The sequence below is a fragment of the Camelus dromedarius genome, chromosome 18, assembly GCF_036321535.1.
Source record: "Camelus dromedarius isolate mCamDro1 chromosome 18, mCamDro1.pat, whole genome shotgun sequence".
NCBI classification, from domain to species: Eukaryota; Metazoa; Chordata; class Mammalia; order Artiodactyla; family Camelidae; genus Camelus; species Camelus dromedarius.
In genome coordinates, this window is record NC_087453.1 from 45,372,309 (window position 1) to 45,396,578 (window position 24,270).

At 46.1% G+C, this 24,270-nt stretch overlaps 1 protein-coding gene and 1 non-coding gene across 6 annotated transcripts in view; both read right to left on the minus strand.

The window, feature by feature from the left end:
* Positions 1–24,270, minus strand: part of RALGAPA2 (Ral GTPase activating protein catalytic subunit alpha 2) — a 264,651-nt gene that overhangs the window by 146,351 nt on the left and 94,030 nt on the right. For 4 of the 5 annotated variants that reach the window (XM_031434392.2, XM_064475924.1, XM_064475923.1 and 1 more), the window contains 5 exons: positions 23,292–23,456; positions 13,335–13,529; positions 11,871–11,968; positions 6,740–6,830; positions 5,209–5,385 (listed from right to left, as the gene is read on the minus strand). In XM_031434392.2, the coding sequence (XP_031290252.2) occupies positions 5,209–5,385; positions 6,740–6,830; positions 11,871–11,968; positions 13,335–13,529; positions 23,292–23,456 (726 nt within the window). The remainder of the gene's footprint in view (positions 1–5,208; positions 5,386–6,739; positions 6,831–11,870; positions 11,969–13,334; positions 13,530–23,291; positions 23,457–24,270) is intronic. The other variant, XM_064475925.1, reaches the window with a different exon arrangement.
* On the minus strand, positions 7,284–7,390 carry LOC116147521 (U6 spliceosomal RNA). The gene has a single exon (XR_004131084.1). It is a non-coding gene; the product is annotated as a U6 spliceosomal RNA (small nuclear RNA).

A 24,270-nucleotide genomic window follows, 5' to 3' on the forward strand; every position in this document is an offset into this window, starting at 1 on the left:
GATTGCAGGAAATTCCACGTTTGCCTTAAAAATACCAAAGACTTAGTTTCTCCTTTGTCTCATGAGCAAGACGGTATGCTAGCCTAGTATCTTCTTGGGTCATTATTACTCAATGTTACAGAGACATTAAAAAAATAAGGTGGGTAACCTTGCCAACAAATAAAACTATATCACCTTTCTCCAAACACATACAGGACTTCCACAGAGTAACCTAAAGTTCTGAACTTTGCAAATCTGCCAAGGACTTTAGCCATGAAGTAAGTCTTGGTAACAAGGACAGCAGGCACCTGTGACCACACGGCGACTTCATGTGGCAACAGTGTTACGTAGCTTGGAAAGCGCTGAGGAAACACAGCCAGGGCCTTGGAAATGATTTTCCCTTTTAATTTGAAAACTAAACCAAAGGCACCAACCCAAAGGCTCAATGGAAACACCTTGATTCTGGGACCAGAAAAATCAAGTCTAGACTTTGCTGATCCAAAGAGGAGACCGGCGAGGTGGCGTGCTGGTGCCCACGGTGGCCCACTCTCCTCTCCTGCCTCGTCTGCCTGCCGGGGACACACAGCACCCATTTTAAAGATTTCAAAGGTGAGCAGCCCATGGTCCCTATCATCATCACTTCTCTTGATAACATTTTCTATCTTCAAAGCAGATCAAAGTCTGGTGAAAACGCCAAAAACGTGTGCGATGGCAGAGAATGCGGACAAACCATTCCTGCAAAAACAGTTTTGGTGGCAGGTAATGGTGAAAATTAAAAGGAGAAGCCGTAATCAAAAGCAGAAGTGGTAAAAGGTTTCTGTGATGACATTTAGAGGCAGGTCTGTGATAAATATACTAAATATAAAGAGATTTTGAAACTGAATCTTATTTTTAAATGTTAAAATGTAATTGCTGTTTTTAGCTAAATCGAACAATAGCCTGCAGCTTAAAGCTTCTTCAGTCATTGGTTCAAGTACATACTGACCATTCCTCTCCTGCTGGGCACCGTTCCAGCAGCCAGGAGCAGCTGTGGACACAACCAGCCACAGTCCCCCCTCCTGGAGCTTATCCTGCAGCAGAGCCACCCAATGAGCCTCTCCCGACAAAGGTAAAATGTTGGAAACCACTTCTTACGGAACCTTATCTTAAAACATACCACCGATCTGATGGCCTGGGGAGGCAGGAGCGCCAGAGCTGGCGCTCACCCTCCAGGTTCTGCTAACCTGGGACGCTTAAAGTTTCTTCCATGATGAAAGTCAAGTTCTAATTGTGCTGAAGTTAAATTAGTGATTGACATTTCTCTTATGGTTAGAATTTTTTTTCATCTAACAAAACCTTCCCAAAGAAAATGAAAAAGAATCTATGTATATATATGTATGACTGGAACATTACACTGTGCACCAGAAACGGACACATTGTAACTGACTACACTTCAATTGAAAAAAAAAGAAAGAAAAGAAAACCTTTCTTACCCTAAGGTCTTAGACATATTTTTAGAAGATATTTTCTTCCAAAAGGTTTTGAAATTTCCTTTTTGCATTTACGTATTTCCTGCACTTGGCAGTGGGCAAGGTATGGGGTAGGGATTCTATTTCATTTTCTTCCCTGTGGAAGAAACACTTGCCCCACAGGCATTTGTGGGGCAACACACTCCTCCCTGGTCAGACCGGGAGGGCCACCTCTCACGCATCACAGTTCCATGTCTGTGTGGATTCAGCGTATATTTTATACTCCAGTCCCTTCATCTATCTCTGTGATTAAAGCTCCCTTTAAATAAATCTCTTAGCACTTATCACATCATTTGTTCTCATCAGAATAAATGCCTTACTTTCGGTCCTCTTGGTCAGCCCTTAAGTCAGCTGTAGCCATGCCTTACTCATCTGTTCATTTCTTACAGCATCAAAAGCAGCATTTCTAGATTATAAGCTGAATCTGCTGAATAGAAGATGAGTTCAGCAGCAATACTGATTCTTAGCTACAGAGTCATAAATATTTCCCCCCTGAAAATCACAATCTCAACAGAATTAAACTCACGCACGAGTTAACCAGATTTTCTTATTTTTGGTATTCTTGCTGCTCTGGCACTGGGGCTGCCCTGACAGGAAAGGACTGCCTGTCCCAGGGTTAGCTCATTCCTAGAGATGGTGAACAGCTCACCAGGGAGCATGTCTTTCACACGCAGACTCAACAGTCCAAAATTCAGGCCTCCCAACCACCGCCTCTACATGGCTCTTACCATCAAACAGATACCCCCTTGCCCTGATCACTGCGGGCCAGGGACCAGGCAACCAGGGCCAGTGTCTGTGCTCCAGGGTCTGCTGCAGTCATCCAAACCAGCCAGTCCTGAGCCTGCCTGGCCTGCCCTGCCTCCCCTTTCCCACGGAAATGATGACAAAGGCTAACGCCCATGTTTCCCCGTCTCTTCCTGCCTCCCCAGGTGCCCGAGTGGCATGCCCTGCCCCATCTCTAGGGACCTGTGCATGTGAACTCCTTCCTTCAAGACAATCATGTGCATGTCTGCATGTCCTGCCATACAAACCCCAGATGTCTTCTGAAACAACACACAATAAATCTAGCTGGTATTTTCAGAAAACATGAAGTGATTTAAATAAGAAAGCAAATAAGGAACAGAACTGTTACTTGCCAATGATAAAGGAATTTAAGATCTTATTATTATTCTAAGCATTTGATAATTGGTAGGGTTTTCGATGAGAAACAGAGACACAGGCAAATTGCTGGGTCACTCTGTTTGCATGTCCTAGAGATTAGGCTAACGTGAGTTTTATTTTGTCCATTTATGAAGAAATTGTTCTCCTAAGGACAGAAAGTTAAATTCAGAACTGCGTTAATCCTTAAACCTTATCATGTTACAGTTTGTCCTTTTCACAGATGACAAGATGAACTATTGAACTGAGTGTACTGATTCTCTATGTTAGGATTTCAAAGAAGAACTAAGTGTTTGGAGGAGTTAATCACAACCCAAAGTGCATCATGTAAAATTACCCGACACAAGTTTATTAAATGGAGCTGTCCCACGCAACTCAGAGGCGGATCAGAACTAATCTCTCCAGAGGACAGACAAAAGAGGTAATCACCCAGTTTTCTTTCTTTTCAATAAAAGTAATTAAAACTAGTTCTTGTTGAAGTAAATTCAACTTACGGAAAATTCAGTATCGCCTCCGATAGTACCATGATAATTTCCCTTGGATAATCTATGTTGGACCCAAAGAGGCCATTTATTCCATAAATGTATTAATGATTCTCAAATAGTTGAAAGGGGTTTGCAGCTGTAATTTTAACAGCAGCGCAGAAAAAAGGAACAGATGTAGCTCCGCATTTGGAGCCAAAACACTTTGGAAGCCAGTTCCCGCTCTGGTCTTTACTCTCCAGGGAGGCAACGTGGTTTCTCTGGGTCTCAGCTTCTCCGTCTATAAAACAGAGTTTTAAGACCTGAACTGCTTACCACAGGAATCAAAGAGAGTGCCTCCAAGTTCTTTGTAAATGGCGGAATTCCTTATAAATTCATAGTAGTACTATTCAAAATCATCATACATATCTACATGCCACTATATAGATAAAGAATTTTAAATAATCTCTAAAAGAACCAAGAGTTTGAGAAGCACAAATTCCTACCTACTAATCTGTAAAACTAAGCTCATGACTTTGCCAATCATTCTCTCGCTGACTTTACGAGGCGTCTACCATCGGCAGGCGTGAACACTTAGACCAGAAACGTCCACTGTCGCTTAGGGACGACACCACAGCATTATAAAGCAACGCATTACTCATTTACAGCTAACTGGTTTGTTTCCCTTTGTTTCTCTAGTCTTAATTAAAATATACGTTAAACACACATGAAGATCATACTTCTCAGTCTTACTTACCTCACAGATGAAAGATGTTATCCAACACCATTTTTATATGCAAATTTTAACGGTACTCCATCAGAAGTTCCCAAAAACATCAGGGAGTGGTTAAATTTTACACCGTAATTAATGAAAACCAGTTTGCTTGGTTAAAAAAAGTGTATTCAAGTTAGAATTTTAGTTTTTATTTCTAATTTTAAAATGCTTTTCAGCATTCTAACACCGCTTTTACTCAACACATGCTTTGTAGTTTGTCTGAATTGTTCTCGTAAAAGATGTCTGTGGACCCAGGAATACGGTGGACCAGGAAGGACGTGGGGTCAGCGTCTCCCACACTGAGCTTCCCTGTCACACAGGTGAGGGGACCGAGCCTTCAGAGGTTCACTTTCCCAGGGCCACATGATGTGTGTGTGTGCACATGTGTGCAGGCGTGTAAGTGGGTGTATGAGCAGTTAAAACTGCAGAGCGCTCCCCTATCCCCTGTTCTGTGTACTTGACTGGGATGTCCACTCACTGATTCCTCCAACAACCCTATAGTAAGGACCGCTACTATCCCCGTTCTACAAAAAGGAAACTGAAGGACAGCGATTAACTTGCTCCAGGCCACCCAGCAACTCCTCGGCAGAGCCTGGATGCCCACCAGCAAGTTTGGCTCTGTAATCTATTCATGAATCTTAGAAATACAATATGCAAGGGGGGGAAGTTACAAAAAATACAGAACATGACAACATTTTGAAAAAGCTTAAAACAAAAATTAAATGATATATTGTTTGAGGAGACAGATATGTATGGTAAAACCATACAGAAGGGAATGATTATTAAAAACAAAACACTGGGGGCAGGGTCACAGGATGACAGATGGGCCTCTTGGGAACCTCGCGGGCTTGGGAGCTGTTCTCTGTCGCTGGGTTGCAGGCTCACCACGGCTCATTTTACAACCATGGCCCATAACTCACAGATGTATCACAACTTACCCTGCATGCATCAAATGTTTTATAGTAAAATTAAAGAAAACAGTAATCAATAAGCTACTTAAATTCTTTAACTTATCCTGGATATACAACACGTGTAAGTTGGATAAATTATGCTTTTCCAGAGTAAAGCAAATTGGGTCGTGGCTAAATGAGTCACTTCCTCCCGCACTGGACAGTGGTTGTTGGCGTGGCGGCCTCCTTGCCCTTCAGCCGCTGTCTCAGCCCGCTCTGCACACAGGGGTCTGAGAACTCACAGCTGGTTACGGACGGGGGTTGGGGTGGGCGCCCCCGGCATCGCTGTGCTAAAGACCCCTGGAGTCCCTGCACCTAGGAGACTGTGGGACCTCCCGACTGTTAACACTGGTGCCTCTTCTCGAAGACACAGCTACCTGTCAAGTTGGAAGCATCAGTGGGACTCAGCTGTAGCCAATGGCGGGCGTCGGAGTCAGTCGCAGCATCCGTGGGAGAGCTCAGTTCGGGGTCCTCCTCGCAGGTCGGCCACGGGCTCAGGGCCAGCTCTGCCTCTGTGCTGTAGCTCAGGGCTGTGTCACTGCTGACACTGTCACCTGGCAGAAGGGGAGAAGCAGTCTGAGAGGACAGACAGCGAGGAATCGGAGAATCCACCAGCCAACACACAAGCAGCCAGACAGCAGACCCAGCCACAATCATTCAGGGGACCGGGGCTCCGAAGCTGCCCACTGGGGCTCTTGGTAAACAGAACCGAGGTGCCGAGCGCCGGGTGCCAGCCGTCATCACAAGCACCGCACACATCACTCCCGGGGCACTCTCTTCACGGGGTCTGCGGCCGGCGGTCCGTGTGCGCAAAAGATCGCACCAAGTCCTTAAGTTTTCTACGATGATTTATTCAACTACAAACAGAGGCGGGGGTGGGAGGGGAGGAAGAGGGTAGGAATTGATTCTGCCACAAATGCAGGCTTAATCTGCCAGCCTAAGAGCCCAGTGATGCTGTACCGCAAGCCGAGGTGTGGACCTGCACCCAGCGGGGTATGAGGTGTCCCACGCACGAGTTTCTCCAACAGAAACTCTCCCCTTGAAACATGGGAGTTCTAACTTGTTACCATACAGCGATGCTTTCAAAGGCTATGCAACCTGATAGGGTACTTAGTTGGCCTCAAGGCAGACCCAAGACTCCAAGGAGGGGTCTGATCCTCCAAGTCTCCCGCTGGCTTCATAAGGACATTAGGTGTCTGCCTTTTCCTCTCGGGCCGCGCTCTGAATCTGCTCCTGACCATCCCCCAGCCCTGCTGCTTCTAATCTGCTGTCCTCTCTTCACCTGCGGAGAACTGAGAGTCGTCCCCGCTGCCCACCTGTTAGGTCCCTAACTTCAGCCGCCCCAGGACTCTAGCAGGAGGGGCCTGAGAGCCCTGCCCTGCCCTCCACCAAGACCCACCCTGGGTCTGCAGGCCCTGCGCCCCGGGCGGCTGTGAGAAGGAGGGGCCTGGCAGCGGACCTCAGGAAAGCAGAGTATCAGGGCTGCATTTCATAGCGGATGGCGGTAGGCCTTGGCATCCCAGCCAAATATTACTTTTTAAATATTTATACCACAGACTGCAAGGTACTTCCGAAGCTTTGGCTCCTACCCTGCGGAAACTCTGCGGGAAAGATCATTTTTCCTCCCAGGTCTGTCTGCTGCCCAGCCATCAGCCTTGGCCGTGCTTCTCACCTGGAGAACAGCCCCGGGGTGGGGAGACAGGCCTCGGAAGCTCAGGTAACTGACCAGGACTGTTCTATTCTATTGTATGTGTGGACTAACCCCCCATCGACCTTGGGATCCCAACAATAAAAACGTCCCATTTCACAGCCACATCTCTTCAGATCATTTAAGTCAGAACGTCACAAGGAAACGAAATACATCAGCGCTGACGTTGGAGGAACACGACCGCATGGCCCGGCACTCACTCTTCTGCCTCTCCCTGCACTTCCCTTGCGTCTGCTGTGAGTCATCTGTTAAGTCCAGTTCAGCCGGGCTGCTGCTTCTTCGGACTAAGATCTTCAGACAGAAAGAAAATACATTTGTTACAGGGAAGTTTTCATTTGTGTAGGACTGTGAAGTTTCTAGAAAAGGAACAATAATAACAGCAACAAAAAACTGAATGACATTTCCCCTTGAAGGATATGTGTCCACAAATCACTGTAATTTAATTATAAATTACTCAAGATCTGAAATTTAAGGCTACTACCTTGTCAGCTGACATCCATGTAACTGGTCTACTGAGAAGAGATGCCAAGTTATCTGGAAATAACTTTTTTAATTGAAGTCGATTAACAATGTTGTGTTAGCTCTGGTGCAGCATAGTGATTCGGTTATACATATACATATGTATTTCTTTTCATAGTCTTTTTAATTATAGGTAAGGTACTGACTATAGTTCCCTGTGCTTTCACTAGGTCCTTGCTGTTCACCTTTTTTACATACAGAGCTGTATCTACAAATCCCAAACTAAAAAACACATAACGCTGCACGAGTTTGCATGCCATCCTTGCGCAGGGGCCATGCTAATTTTCTCTGTATCATTCCAATCTGAGAATATGTGCTGCCGGAGCGAGCGCTGGGATGAAACTGTTCTCAAGCCCTATTTGTACATCTGCTCGAGCATACACGGACGATGCGCACGGCCCCCCAGGAGCCCTGAGTGCCCCGCGGACGGTGCGTGTGCTGCAGGGAAGGCGCCAGCCCCACCCGGACGTCTGAAGGGCACCCGTGCCTTCCTTGTGACAGGGCAATGGGCTTTCCTAAGCACCACTCAGCACCGGCCCTTGTGTTAAACACAGACGACTAAAACGCTGGGAGGCAATCTGCAGCCTCTGAAATTTACACAGCTCGCTCGGAGAGACACAAAATGCACACCAATCACACAAAACGATGACAGCGTACATTGACAGAACAGGCAAGTCAACTCTGTGTAAAGGTGCACGGAATAGAGCGTTACCTTCACTGGTGGACAGTGACAGGAGGGCTGCTCAAGGAGCCGACAGACAGGAGGTGGCAGAGAGAAGGCAGGAGGGGTCAGGGCAGGAAGCACTGAGCGGTGATCTGCAAGCTCTACGTGCAGGAAAAGAAGCTGATTATAGCAGGCCACGCGGGGCGGCGGGCGCAGATGGGAAACGACGAGAAAACGAGGCAGACCACCTTCCCCAAGAGGCAGCTCCTGGCGCGCCGTCGGCCTCAGGCTTGGGGACTGCACCCCTATTCTGACAAAATGAGCAACTGTACGTTCCAGTCTACACCTTATTGTGATTCAAAACACAACTGGAAAGATGTCTAGTAGCGATCTGTGGGACAGAGTGAAGAAGAAAGCTGCTGTGGACACTGTAATGGGAATTCAGGAATGAGCAGATACGGCTTTGATGGTAGAAAAGGAGAAGAAACAATAAAGAAAATGCTGCAGGATGACACACAAGAGGTGACATGAGAGCTTCACAAGAGATGGACATGGAAGTGGAAGAAAACTAAGTCACAAAAGGACATGAATCTAGGGGTCTGTGAGAATGATGGTGACAAAGGAAGGACAGACGGAAAGAAGGACAGATGGATGGACAATGGACAGAGGAACTTGGGAAAGTTTCCAATATTTTAATTTTGATCTTTGGGATGAACAGCTAAAGAGAATGTACTATGAGTGTGCACCAAAAACCCACGACTGGTGAGACAAAAAATAAAGCCAGAAATGAAGATATGTACTCAAGGTCCTCCAGTGCAGAGTATACAAAAAAACGTGGGATTCAATGAGCAACTAAAGGAATGAATATTAAACAAGCAAACACACGAAGGGGGGGCTAAGATGTATAATTAAAAGAATTATTATTAAGCTAAAACACAGAGGTAGGTCATGAATAGAATATTTAGAAGATAAACAGCATACGAAAAAATATTTCTCAGCCTTGAAGAAGGATACGTATCTCATGTGATAGTGGAAAATTTCCCAGGATATTTCCTTAATTGAAAAGGAGAATGCAGGCTCTTCTGACTCTCTGAGAGACGAACTATCCTCCAACTATAGAACTAGATCCTCCAAAAAAATTTCGGGCTCACTGAAAGTAAAATAAACCTCCAAGCGAGGTTTATTTTACTCTCTCCCCACCCCCAGAAGCAAACAGAAACCAGGACAGTGAAATGGGCTACCTTAGGGGTAAATCTAGTGTCACCACTGCCAGTGGCAAAAGAACCAAGACTCCAGGATTCCAGTAGCACCGCCTGGTGCCTGGTTCCTGGGAAAAACAGATGCACATGTTGTCCTTTGTCACTTCAGACATCCAGGTTTTCTGTAGATTAAGATTTGCCAGCTAGGAACTCACAATCGAAGATCACCAAACACCAAAGGAAATAATAAATCACCATGAGTGACTCAGACTCTCAGAAAAAACGTGTATTGGACTCAGACTCCCTTCCCAGCACCCCCCCAAGGATTTCAGACAACCAGATAAAGAATTTAGAATTCCAATCTGTGACTATTTTAAAGGAATAAAAGAAGAGAATCACAAAAACAAGCAAGCAACAGGAGATTATTAGAGACTACAAGAGATACTTGAGAAGAATGAACCTGAACTTTCAGATGCAAAATGTACACCTGTTGAACCAAAAAAACTCAATGGGAGTATGAAACAGCAGACAGTTCATGAGTAAAGAGAGAATTCCTGACCCGAGTGAAAGATCTGATGAATTATCCAGAATGCACTCACACAGCCAAGGAGAATGGAAACTATGAAAGGGGGCTTAAGAGACATGGAAGACAGAATGAGAAAGTCTAAATATATTTCTACCCAGAATTCCAGAAGGAAAGAGCAGAGAGAACAGAAAAAGGTACTATTTGAAGAAATGATTACCAAAAATTTTCCAGAAACAATGGAAGAACAAGTATTCACAGATGCATGGCCCACAGCATATACAACAAAGGACAAATGTGCAGACCCAAAGAAAATGCACCTACATATACCATAGTGGAACTGCAGGACAAGGACAAAGAACAGCAAACGCACAGGATGCACAGAAGACTTCTCAACAGTAACAATGAAAGACAAAAGACAGTAGAAAAATAGCTTCCATAGAAGGGGGAGGAAAAGGGGAAGGAAGTGGGGGAACTACAGTAATTAGTTGTAGGACTGTCCAGAGAGACAGAGTAACCAAAGACTCAAGAGGCACCAAAATAAAGCCTCCCACATCTGGGAAACAGTGTATGTGAGAGAAACGTAGCAATTCAGATCAACAAAGGAAGCATCAACTCAATGTAGGGGGCCCAGGACAGGTGGCTATCCATGTGGGGGGAAAAATGTAACTGGATCCCTACCTCACTCCATAAACATCAACTCCAGGTGGATGAGAGACTGAAATGGATAAAGCAAAACTGAAACACCTACAATTACAAGGTAATATTTTTATCCCTGTGAAGTTGGTATTTTAAAACTTTCTTAAAATATAACCTAAAAATTATAATCAAGAATATCAAAATTAAGAATTTCTGTTCCTGATAAGACAACAGGGAGAGAGTGAAAATAGAAGCCACACACTGTTAGAAGATAGTAGCCAGAAACATAACCAAAATAGGATCGGTATTCAGACCATATAAAGAATCAGTTCAAATAAAAGAGAAAAAGACAAAGAAACCAATTGGGAAATGGAAAAGACATCAGGAGGTATTCCAGATTAGACACATATGATCTCGATCAACACACGGAAAGATTTTGAACCTTATCAGTAAATTGAGGAATGCAAGATAAAATGGGATCCCATTTTCACCCACTTGACTCAGAAGATTTTAAATCTGACAACAGCAAGTGTTGACAAGAAAGTGGATGAGTGAGAACTCTTTACACATTGCTGGAGGAACATAAGGGGTCCAACCACTTTGGAAAAGACACATTCTCTCGTAAAGAACATCAATTCTACTCCTGGCTAGGACCACAGAGAACCCCTAAAACGTGTAGATCTTGAAACACACACAAGAATGTACACAGCTTCATTTTTCATTAGGAAAAAAAAAAAGCAAACGCGAAACAGTCTTAACTTTCCATCAATCAGAGAACGGAAAAATAAACTGTGGTATATTCACAGTGGAATATCATACAGCAGAGAAAACAACAGAGGGCCATGTAACAAGTGAACAAAGCAATAGTATAACTTTTACAAAGTTTAAAGATAATGAAAACTAAAGGGTGCAGTGTTTGGAGATACGTACATACGGAGAAAACCGCAGAGCAAAGTGAGGACATGATACACACAAAGCCAACAGAAAGCTGCTCTCCGGGGGACAAGGACAGGGCTCACAGGCCACCGCAGCCATGCTGCAAATATTCTGGGTCCTAAGCTGGTGGTGAGTCTGTGGGTGTGTATCTGACTGTTGAAACACACACAAATAATATACATCTATATACAGCACGTAAAAGTAGGCTGGTACATGCTCTTAAAAAAACTATACAGAGGACACTGAACACTGGTTATCTTCCAGGCAGGGAAGGGAAGGGACAGACTTTCTTGGTTTATTTTGTGCCTTTCTGTGATGTCTGAGTCTTCTATTCATACATCCTGAATTTTTAAAAAGTGAATAAATAGGAAATATCCGCATAAGTGAGTTAGGGCTATTTTGTAATTTTCTTTTTTATACTTCATATTTGTGTTTAAAAAAGAATAAATGCTATTTTACATAAAAAAAAAAAAACCCCAGCTGATGTTTGCAAAAACTCACTTATCTAGGAACTCCTGTCAGGCGGAGGCTCCCACGTAAAGTTTCTCAGGAACAGGGGTCTGACGCAAGTTTGAGAGGCAGGGATGCCTCCTTAAAAGTACAGAGTGCACGTACAGACCAGGCGGGCAATTCTGTTTTCATGCTCATTTCCTTCTATTTTTGTAACATGACTAATTTTACACAGAAAGCAACCAAGACTTTAAAAGATCTCAAGGTCATTTGGCCCTAAAACACATCTAAGTGGAAAAAATTTTTAAGACTAAATATCACTGCTACTAATAAATGCACGTAGTGTGCCAACAGTTTGTTTATTTTTAACGACAAACGAATACAGTTTGGAAACAGCTTACTGTCATGCCCTCATGTTCTTTCTTCACGTGTCCTTTGTTCTCCTGAACAGGCTTGGGCTCTGAAGAACTCCCCGTCTGTACATTTTCCACCTTTGGCCCTAGAGATCAGTGGAGGACATCGACAGCAGGGACATTTCAGATGATAAAACTGGAAAAAAACTTTATACTGAGGTAATTACTACACTTCGATATCCTAAGACATGGAAACAAGACTTACGGACCGGCAGGCTGGCAGCCGGGGGTCAAGTCTGCCCTGCAGGCCTGGTCTCTGTGCACAGAGAGCTTTCACTGCCACGTGTTCACATGGGGGAGGGCGACAAGGCCTGTCCCCGGGGGCCCTAGGGGAGGGTCTCAGACAAGAGCTGCCCGAATCAGCCAGGAAAGCTGGCGGGAAAAGGGAGCAGTGGGGAGGCTCAGCGCCATTGGAGAACAAAGACAGGTGGCACAACCAGTGTCAGGAACGGAAGAGGGAGCATCACCAGGAAGCCTGCAAACGCTCACTGAAAAGATCATATCCTCTGAGTAGTCTGGGGCCAAAAAATTGGGGGGGAAAAAAAAACCGCATGAATTGAATGAATTTCTAGGAAAAACACAACTTATCCAAATTAAGCAGGAAAAGGAAAGTACGGATAGTCTTACAATGATTAAAAATTTTGAACAATACTTTAAAATCTTCTTACAAGAAAACTCCAGGCAGCTGATGGATTCTATCAAAGATTTAAGGGGAAAAAATCATAATGATCTTACACAAAATAGAGAATAGAAAATCCTTCACATAACACATTTTAAAATTATTTTCCTTGTATTTTCTTATTTCAAGAGTATTTCTAAGACAGGAGACTTCCCTACTCTTCTGATGAGGCTAATGTGACCCCAACATTAAGAACGTGGTTGATTTCTTAACTCATGACACTACACCTAATTAAGTTTGTTCACTGACACCAAACACAATGTAAACCTGTGCTTCCGTTTTAAAATACATTATTCACTGTTTACACGTCTAACCATCTGCCTCTATGCCTCCCACGCCTGTTGCTGCTGAAAGTTGTTGGAGAACTGTGTAGATGAACACGATTACAAGTTATTATTGTCAACCTCAGCAGAGCCTACACGCTGCTAATAAACTCTGTCACAAGTCTGCTCAGCCTCTGTTCTCAGTGTCGACTTTCACTCAGGCCTCACCCCTCATGCCCTGCTGCTGCCCTCCCTCACCCGTGGTGAACATTCTCTGTCTCCCACCTACTCCAGCCACCCTGGACTTCTTTCTTTTTTCGAGTCCTCACACACGCCACACTTGAAAAAAGTGCACACACACTCTCTCTCTCTCACACACACACACACACACAAATAATTTAGATAGATTAAAGTAAGCAGTGAAAATATTTCATTGCCAGAAATCACATCTTTGCAATCAACTTATGAAGCAAATTCCCTTGAAATAGAGAGTTAGGAAAGCAGCACGACCTGCAGCTTCATCGCGGCCAGAGCCCATGGTCCCGTGAGTACCGGAAGCGCTGGTACCCGGAGGCGCGCAGGGGCACAGCGGCCCCGTGACGTCAGGCGTGCTGCTGCTCCGGACCACGTGCTGGGGCTCCACTGCTGCCAGGCGCCCAGGCTCGGCTGCAGGTGCGTTTTCTGACTGTGCGCTGTCTTCGACCTCTGTGGGCGTTAACACAAAACATGCAGGGAGGTTATTTCAAAACTCCTAAAAATAATTGCACTACTGAAGACAACTGATCCTGAAAATGTCGTTTTAGACAGTTTTTTCCCCACAAAAAGTGTGCAGTTAGATTATCTGCATTTACATAAGGTTCTCTGCACTTGCTAAGAACACATGTTCCTTGTAAGTCCTACGAAGTATTTTATTTCAACCAAAGTGAAGGGGAAAAAACAGAGAAAGCAGAATGGTTGAGAACTACTGTAGAATTACTTGGAGTCTCAGGGACAGGCCTGCTGAGGAGAGAGGGATGCTGGAGATGCAGGCGGCAGGTGATTTCCACGTGTGAGAGCAGAACATCTCTCTCTCTCTCTCTCTCTCACACACACACACACATACATGCCCTAAAAGAAGACAAAAGGAAGCAGGATAAACAACAAGGTCCTACAGCAGAGCACAGGGAACTATAGTCAGTGCCTATGATGGAAAAGAACACGCAAAAGAGGATGCTTATACACCTATGTGTGACTGAATCACACTGCCGTACACCTGAAACTAACACGACACTGAGTCAACTCCACTGCAACTAAACATAAAAGAAGGGACTTTCAACTCTACTACTCCTTTTAACAGAGAAATGTACAGCTGTCCAAAATAAAATACAATAATTATCTAATGGCTTATATCACCAAACGCAAGGTTGAATCAATCACTAAAGTACGAAAATGATCCCCTGGCAGTTTTAGAGAATCAATAAATGCACGTCAACAAGTAGGAAGCCACCAGGAGTCCTGACCACCGGATGAGCTCAGCCAGAATCACCACAAGCCAGATTCCCCTAGACAACCAAGTCCCTCTGCGCTCGTTTCTAAACTCCATGGTTCACTTTAATCCTGGAATTACTGCAAAGAATCACCCCACTTTCTCTCCCTGGAACCACAGGTTCGGGGTCACAGCATCCCTGGCAACGTGATCATTGTCATCGGCCCCTAACCTTACCCCTCGTCGACCCTCTGCGTGACCCCAGACAACGACCTGATGGCACCCCTCCTCTTGCTGAGGCCTGGGTCCCCATCGCTATCTAGTTAGCTTGCGCCCGCACGGTGAGCACAGGGCTCCCCTGGATCTCCCCAGTGGCCTTGACCCCATAAGGGGCTCTGGGTCACTTCAGCCTTGAGCAGCCCCAGCCCACGGGGCACCTGCTGCCTTCCCCCGTCACTCAGTCCTCCAGGCTAACCTCCCTCTGCTGTTGCCTGGGCCCCTCCCACGGGTCTCGCCCCAGGGTCCTGCATGTGGCCCCCGGCTGCCTCCCTTTGCAGACCCCGCACTCCCTCCTGCAGGCATGAACTCCACCTCCATGTGACTGTCATAGCCTCTTTCCCCCAGTTTTGATTAGCTCAAGTTTCAGTCCTTCTCAGAAGGGAATGATCACCGTTCTGCCCATGTTATCTACCTGGAAGGGTCACCCTCTTCCTCACCCTAAACGAGACTCGCTGCCGACGGGCCACCTCCGCACACCCCTGTGACCCGTCTGCCCGGACCACGACGCTCTCCGTGGGCCAATTCCAAGTGTGACACGGGATTTCACCGCAGGGCTGCAGCTTGCTGTGCACTCGCCCCATGAGAATTCCCTGTTAAAGGAGCCTGCCCTTAGTCACCAGGATTCAAAACCGTGCGACGTGTGTGATCCCTCACTTCAGTCCTAAGCACTGGGCTGTGGTCTAAATTCAGACTCTGACGGGAGGCTGGGCGGAGGGCGCAGCAGAGGAAGGCCGGCGGCAGAGCACACAGATCCACAAAGCCTCGTCCTCCCTGGATCGGCTCCGTCCCTCCTCTCCCCTGAAGAGCCAAGGGCTGCCCCTGCCCCAGGAGAAACCCGGGACACCCGCACACCTGGCGGCTCCCCCCAAGTGCACAGACCAGGCCCCCCAGCTCGATCCCCAGGCTCCTCAATGCCAGGCAGCAGAAGCCCGATGACCCGCGGCCAGCCCCTCCCTGCTGTCCTCTTCCATTTTTCCTCCTAATCACGCAAGACACGGGAACCTTCTGGGAAGAGTTGTCTGGAATGAGCCTACACGTAAATCCAACGTCAGCAGAGGGAGCCCGAGAGCTTCCCCCGTCTCTAAATAATCACTGGCAAGGGCTGGTCTTTATGGACAGTGGGGACAGTGGCTTTTCTGCACTTGACTGCGTTGGGGACTGGGGCTGGTAGGTTGGTTTCGGGGCTCTGAGCAGAAACAAATAGGGGCTGGGCCAACACTGGCTGCATCTTTTTCAAGATAAAGAACATCGCCATCTGCTGGGGTGCAATTCGGGCGCAGCACCCTGGCTGCCAAACGGGAGTGTCCCCACTGGTCCTCGACATGACAGACGGACCAAGAGCCTGCCACACCAGCTGGTCTGCCTTCCCCACAGGCTGGCCTGATGGGGCTTTAAGGCTGTTTCTGTAAAACTGCCGGGAGGGACTTCTCGGACGGAGGAAGTCCAAGTCTGAGAAAGCACGGGAAGTGGGGGCAGTGGAGGCCGAGGGGGGGGAGACCCTGGGGTCGGGTGCACTCAGGCTGCCTGCTGCTGGCGCCCTGAGCCACTCCTGCACTCGGCTGTGCAGACAATGAGAAACAGGATGCAAATTCTCCTTATCCCACAGTTCAATAAACCCCATTTCCTGACTTGAAAGTGGACACTTTTTGGCCTTTTCTCACACTTTGTGCCAAGTGTATACTCAGCATGTGTTCCGTATAAATGAACAAATGAATGCCAAAAACATTTTCTGGATATCCTGTTCCTTTTCCTTTTTTAAACAGTTCTTGAGCTCCCTCTGCTGGCTTTGTACTCACACTAAGGTGGCTCCTCTCTACAGCCAGCAGCTGCAAGAACTGTTCTCTGATAACAAATGAGAATCGTTGAACACCGATACACAAATATCAAGGTAGAGGATTATCTGATATTCAGAATAGAAAAAGGGCAGCCTAAGTCGTATAAAATAATTACATTATAAATTCTGGGAGGTCTAAGGCATTTTAAATATCACACAATTTGAGTCACTTCAAAGAGCTAAATTCTCTCTCAGATTAACGAAACCCATCTCGCTCCCTCGAGCAGAGCTAGCCCAGTAACCCACACTGCAAAGCACCAATTTTCCAGCTGCTTGACAGCATAAGTTACACAGTATCACTACTAACTCATTGCTTTCTAAAGCTCCATTCAGAGCGCCAGAAAAAGGATCAAATAAGGATTAATTTCATTTTCCCCCACTGAGAGGAGAACCAGCATGATTAAGTGTGTAAACTCTTTGGAAGCTTCTATTCATTCCAGACGGCTGACTACTTTTCAAAGAAATTTCACTCACTCTTTAATCTAAGGCTTCCTTAACCCGTCTTATTTAAATCCAGTGAGGCCCATTCTCCAATTACCCAAATTCTGGGTTCCATTTACTCCTCATACAAGGTTGCATAAGCAAAATTAACAGTGTAGTTTCCTAACTTCTAAAGCACTGTGCACAGTACCAACGTCACCTTCTGAAAGCACAAGAGATGTGGACCAACTCATCATCTTGATGTTTCCCACAAGGTCTGAAGGTGAGTCAGCCCAGACCCTGACCACAGCACGTCCCGTCAACCGGGTACCACCTGGAAGCCACAGACCAGATGCAGAAGCAGCTTCATGGGGTTTTCAGTTAGGTCCCCTTAAGCCTCTTCTGGAATGATGGAAGGTCGCCGATCCTCTAATTACTACTGTTACAATATTCCTGAAAGAAAAATAAAATCTACCCTCTGTGTGGCCACTAAGTGTTACTGACTGATAAACGTCCCAACATAAAAACAGTCAAAAGTTGCAAAACAGCTAAAAAAGAATTGTTTCCACAAAGGAGAAAAAAGGAAACACAGAGATCACCAGTTCCACCCGCCTTGTGCTTATTATGTCGTTACTCATGTTAACGGCAGACAGGTGGCTGTGACTCCCCCAAATTCTGCTGCCACCAAATACAGAGTCCCAAAGGGATCAGAATAACATACGAGTGGATGAAGGTAAGTAACTCTCTATTGTTTACACTGTTAAAGCCATTTTGGTGGGTGGAATCATCATATAGATAAGGAACAAAGCCAAGGAACATTAACTTAGATGAAAACAAAATTAGAAATCATTTTTACAGTAAAGAACCTTGGCCAGAAAGTCAACAGTCAAAGTGTCTGTGTTATGTACAGGTGGCTGTGTACCTAAGCACGTCAGTATTCAGCAACAGGTTAGCAAGATAGGCCAGCACGCCAGGATTTACACTGCAGCGCAGGTTTAGTCATCGCCAGTGTGCCGACGGGGGGAGAAGCCAAGACTGCAGGCGGACAGGCATCCTTCTGGCCCAGGTCCCGGCTAGGCCTGCCACACCAGACCACGGCACCACTTGAATGGTAAAGAAGAAATGCCGCCAGACCAAGGAGGAGCTCGACGGAACGGAAACCAGCAGGCTGTCCGCAGAGTCACTGTAGCGCTAAGGACTCTCACCCTGTGCCGCAAAGCCAGGGACAAGCACAGCAGAGGCAAGGACGTGTGGACCAAGCACAGCCGCCTTGTTCCTCGCGGTCAGTCTCTCATCTCAGCAGTGCTGAGGTTCCGGATCAGAGGCTCCCCGAGCCTGGGGCTGCCTGGGACGCGCCAGGGTGTTCGCAGCACCTGTCCGCTGGATGCTGGTGGTGCCACCCCAGCGCCGACAACCACAAATGTCCCCAGATGTTGCCAAGTGTTCCCCGGGGGGCGAACGCCCCCACCCGACAAGCACTGCTCTAAATCATTCAGCTTCTGCTGGAACTATGTGCGTAGATACGAGACTCACGAGTCTGAGTAAACCGAAACACAACACTGAGAAAACGTTTCCAGGGGGCGGGCAGAGCCCAGGGGTGGGGCACGTACTCAGTGTGCACGAGGTCCTGGCTTCGACCCTCAGTACCTCCACAGGGAAAATAGAGTGAAGAAAAAAGTTTCCAAAATGATACCACTAACAAAAAGAGGTTAATGGTGAGAACACATTCTAGACAAACTAGCAAAAAACTCAAACAGTGTAGGAAAAAACGTGCTGTGAGAAAAGTCCCCGACGAGTGTTTATCAGCCAAACAGAAAGAAAACTATTGTGAATACTTCACCAGCCATCTCTAGGCGGGAGGATCTTCCTGAAACCAAAGTAGCAAGCAGTTAACGCTCATCAGTAATTTAACTGACTGGTGGCCATCACCCTGTGTGCTGTTCTTGGCACTTTTCACCTGCATTATTTACTAGAGAAGAAGAGCTTTCTAAGAAGCACAGAACTTAAGTCTTCCCTTGTCGTAAGTGACTCACTAAAATGTCTCACACACTCATCAGGGGAACTCAACTAATTCTGCTTTGCTAAACCACGCACAATATGACATGGTTTCATGCTACTCGAAGCCACAGTGAAGCTATCTCCGATGTTAAATGAACACTGATCTGTAACGCCATCTTTCTGAAAATAAAGAGAACATGAACATGTTTTCCTCTTTAGTAAGGAGATTCAGCTCATCTTAGGATCATTGCAAGATAAGTCGACACCGACCTAATTATTCACTGCGGAGCAAGTGAACCCCTCTGATGGGGTGTCCACGCCCAAAATTACTTTGGTGCTAGAACCTCTTAATGAACCAGAAAGCACGCGGTTTGTAAACAACATGTGGCTAAACTCAGTTTTAATTGGCTGAAGCCCAGGAATAACATTTCTTTGCTTTGTAAACGAGCACTTCTTATCAATGCTTTTTTGTTTAACTCAAATCTCAATAATCAGTAAGAATCTGCATAAACTGCTCATTCCTTTATACATGGACATGATTTATTGGCTCCAGGGAAGTCCAGCTTGCATAATTTTTCCAGTTCACTCATCCCAGGGGAGGCACAGCCAACACCCTGACACTGGCGTGCTCAGAACTTCTGTAGGATTTTCTGGATTCCCTTCCCCTCCATGCAAGGGCCCTGCATAGAAGGCACGCTAGGCAGGCAGCACCGTTCTCCCCTCAAAAACTACGGACACACTGTCCTCTGTCCTCAGCTGCAAACGCAGGGACCAGCAGTGTTACAGAAATTTTTCTTGACCATCTAATTGCTGCTAAGCGTCTAACTACATCAAAACAACGGACACCCACGGAAACCAAACGCCAAGTGCGACGCCAGGCACGCATGCCATGCAGGGGGGTGGGGGTGTGAACAGAGGAAGCAGGGCCCGGGGCGGCGGGAGAAGCTGGGGACAGGGCACATGAGGCGGCGTGACAGTACCTCGTGGGAGCACGAGGAGTGAGAGGGCCCGGGGAAGAGCGCGCCGGCGTCGGGCAGGAGGAGCGGGGCGCTCCGCGCGGCGGGCAGGGCCTCAGAGAGGAGGGCGCGGCTGCGGGCGGGCGGGCTGCGCTCGGCTTCCAGGAGAGACAAAGTCACAGTCACGTCACAAGGCCGCCAGGACCCTCCCTGTCTTTCTCACGACCGTTATTTCTCTGGGCTCTCTCTAGTAGGCAAAGGAGGTCGTTTTAAACTTCAGCGGTAGTCAGTACAAAGCACAAAATTTAATCGCGGTCTCTAAACACAGCCGCCTTCAGCAGCCGATGGCGGGGCCAGCAGCCGCCCACGGTCGGTCCCAGTCTCCAAGGTTCTGGGTGTCGAGCCTCTCCTTTCCTCTGGGTGTCAGATCCGCATGTGGGTTGCTTGTTGACTTGGGCAGACTTTATAATCAGCTTTCTCTCCCTAAAGGGCCCAAACCAAAAGACCACGGTGGGACAGGGAAAATCTAGCCTACGGCTGAGACTATTCGTAAATAATGAGTCATTCAAAACTGGCCCACCGAGAGACGGCTGTGTTCAATAGCAAATCATTTCGTAAATGATTCGTACTAACGGCTCAAGAGCACCTAGGAGTCAAGATGAACAGCAAAGGATCTGATACTGAGAAAGAAAGGTTAAAATCTCCATGAACCCGTCCTTCTAAATCTCATCTCGTGCTCACTAAATCCACAATTTCTCAGTGCAAACTTCATCATGTTCTTAAGCTTTCTATATATACTGCTTCTCAAAGCCATCTGGGGAAGTGGGTGAACACACCAAGCAAGAGGGTACACCTTGTACACAATCCACCATCAAGAAAGTCAGTTTCTTCCTTAAAACGAAAAGACGGGGGTTTACCTGCTGTGTTATTTTTATGTGATTTTATTTAACATGAATGAAATAGAACTACAAATGTGGTGACACATTAGCAAAAAGTGGAACAAACGTTTGACTTTCCCATCTTTTCCCCCATCCTCTGACCATCAGAATTCCCAGTTCTGAAGGACTATGTGCAATGCGAACACAGCATCGTTCACAAATGTGCAAGGTGGTGTTCAGGTGAAAACAACGTCCATGGAAACATCAAACAGACTGACTTCAAATTTCCTAAAAGACATTTATCTCTTGACGTCAGGGACGCTTCATTCGTGTGTTGCTTTAAAAAGTTTTCCTCTAATAAATCGGATAATTGTGCGCTTTTCCAAGATTGATCACTGGGTATTTTAGAAATGATACAATATAGAACAATATTTTGGAATAATACTCTTGTGGAAACTAACTGACTTGCCTTCATCATTCATTTTAGACATCTGAAGTTTTCAGCATCATTCACACTCAGGAATGAAGTTTTACTTTATTAACTTTAAGACTCTCCTTGCCAGTCCTTCTAAGTTGCAAATGAGTGCATTCTCTGTTCAATTAATTTTCACAATTGCTTATTTTATATTTTCCTCTCACCATCATCACTGACGTTTTCTCAGCCTAAGTGTAGTCTGTGTGGCAAATTATAATAGAATAATCTTAAATCACTCCCTTACTGGGATTAGAAAAAAAGTCACTTTCAAATGAGTCTTCCATAATAAACATCTTCATGCTAACAGCACAAAAACTAATGCCATAAGCCGCTGCTCTCTCATTAAAAGGTGGCCTCTGCACAACCAAAATCTACCATGAAAATATTCTGGGCCTTCTTAAAAGACTAAACAAAAATATGTAAAAACCATAGACCCAAGTAAAATCTCTAATATGTAGTCTATATAGATTCCTTTTCTAAAACAGCATGGCACGATAAAATCTTCAAAAAACATAGTTTTCCAGGTCACAAAAATGTCCTAATATTTTATAATTTTTAGAAATATAAAATAAAATAGGAAATATGTATTTGTGTATCCATCCATCCACTCGTATGTGTAAAATGCGTGAAGATAACAGATCTGGCCAACTGAGTGGCTCTCACCTTCATTATCTTTTAGAGGTTCTGGTTCCAAGTGTGTTTGATTTAATTAATCCTACAAAGGCCAGGTTTATGGTTTTGAAGTGACACACTCAACAAATACCTTTACATGACTTTGTAAAAGCTCTTATTTTTGCGCAGCTTTCCAGGCACCTGAGAACACCAATGAGCAGAACCCCACTGGCAAAAACACACACAGGGCTTTCTAAAACACATCAGTGCCGCTACCATACTGTTGGTCTAAAACGCATGCTGAGAAACTAAGATGCAATCTCTTCTCAGGCTGTGTTCTGGCCAAGTTAGCGGCACATGGAACATGCAATACACAATCATTTGCTGCTCATTAAATGTGAGAAGAAAGTTTTTACAAAGTGCTTTGAATGAACACTTTAATCATCACTGTCATCCCAGGGTTGCTAGGGGCAGCAGGGAGTCTGGGCAGCCCAGGCACGAAGCTCCCTTTGTCACAAACTCCTGTTTCGATCCCTTTCTTTTAAGGACCCAGTGATGGAAGAAAGGAGCTTTCAGGAGTTGGGATGAGAAAGGAAACCGGTGAATGAGCCACCCCAAAGGCTGCCTGTTACCAGGACCTGGGTCTCTGCTCGAGGTGGGGAGGATGAAGGAGGCAGGAAGACAGGAGATGAATGTAAATAAGGTGATAATTACCAACAAATGTTACTGTACAAACAATGAGGCCGCTGGGGTTAAGGTGTAACATAGCTTCATAAAAACTCCAACAGGACTCTAAGCCAGCTGCAGGAAGCCTGTAACACGCACTGGAAACTATGCTGAGTGTAAATGAATCTTTGACTGATGGCCAGAGGACACTGTGCCTTTCTGCAGTCAACGTGCTGAGTATCAGTGACAGCTGCATGGCGTTGCTGATGTGAGAAACCGCAGGGAGCAGAGAGAAACTTGTTCTAAACTTAAGTCACTGGGAGGGGAAGGGGCTTTACTTGCTCTTATTAAATACTGTGTACAAGCTTACTTGTTAAAGATTTCTCTTTTTGAGAGCAAAGAGTAGTAAAGAGGCTGTCAGGTCAGCGTCTACAGGCATGGAAGGCTGTTCTCCTACGAAGCGAAAGCACGTGAGCGTCTCCCTCCAGCTCTGGAAACAGTCGTTCTACACCTTTTCTTTGCTGGAATAAGCTTCCACACTCACTTAGGATCAACACCGTCCAACAACAACAATAATGCAATTGGCTAAGTGATTCCTAAGGCTCTGCTCTCCTCAAGGCTCAAACGGAACGTCTCCTTTCTCTCTTTTGCACAAATATCTGACCCGTATTAACATCTCAAGCCCTCTTTTGTGATGAAGGATTTACAAAGAAGTATCAAAAACTGTGATCTGGAAAGTCATCAGACAGAAAGCTAGAAGGATACAGACACGTCTCATGCAGTAAAAGGCCTCGTCGTTGAGTTCTGGGTGGAATTTTAATACTTGTGAAACATTTCACTCCTGTAGACCCGCGCCTTGGAGAAACAGGGAAATGCAAGTTTACCGGCTGCTTTCTGGCGAACGAGGCTTCTGGCCTTCTCGACTCCCGGCGCCCCAGACGTGGTGGCACTCCTGAACCGCATGGGCTCCGTCACATCGGGGTGACTCCGCCAGCTCAGAGAAAAGGACCTCCCCACTGTGGTTCCTTTCTGAGGATCAAGAACACAGCCTACGAGACAAGAAAAAGAATCCCACGGCTGAATTCACTATGACTCGTCTCACAGCCTCGGGCGCTCAGCACACTCTACACACAGTATCCTGCACAACCGGCGGATTCCCTCGTTGAAGATTAGGTACCACGTCCCTAGACTGCAAGTTAGGAAGTTCTCCACGTGTCAGTAATCTGAAAGTCCCTGTTGCCAGAGGATTTTCCAAGCATCTTCTGTGGTCTCTTGAAAATCATCGTATCTTCAACAGTACTCATTCCATTATACAAAATAGTTAATAAATCTTTCTCAATATAAGAACAATGTCAAATCCAGTTAAACCACTGCTCCCAGGACACTCCAGAAACTGCTTTTATAAACCAGAAAATTAAGAGATCCTGGTTTTAGAACAGTACTCCATCCTGCGGACACCAACCTCTCCACAAACCCCCAAGAGAGATGTCTGCCTCTAAGTGCTGATTGCAGTCAAATGGGCAAGGCTACTGAGCCTCCACAAACAACCCCAATCCTGTTTCAGTGACGCTCCGAGCAGTAACTGCTCAGCTCTGTGCTTCACACTCCCTCCTCTCCTCTCATGCTGCTCTGCTCAGAGATTCCAAGCGAGTGGCCAAGGACCGCAAGACGCACAGGGGAAACGAGAACGAGACACTTCGAGGTCTCGCGCGGGTCTGCTGGGGCTGGGGCTGGGGGCTGCCCGCGCCCCGGCCCGTTTTCACACCCAGCTTCTTCTGAGAGTGCACTTTGTTTCCGCAAGTCCGGCGCTTGTACATAAAGTATTTCTACAGTGAATATTCAAAACCATTTTTAGAATAAAAT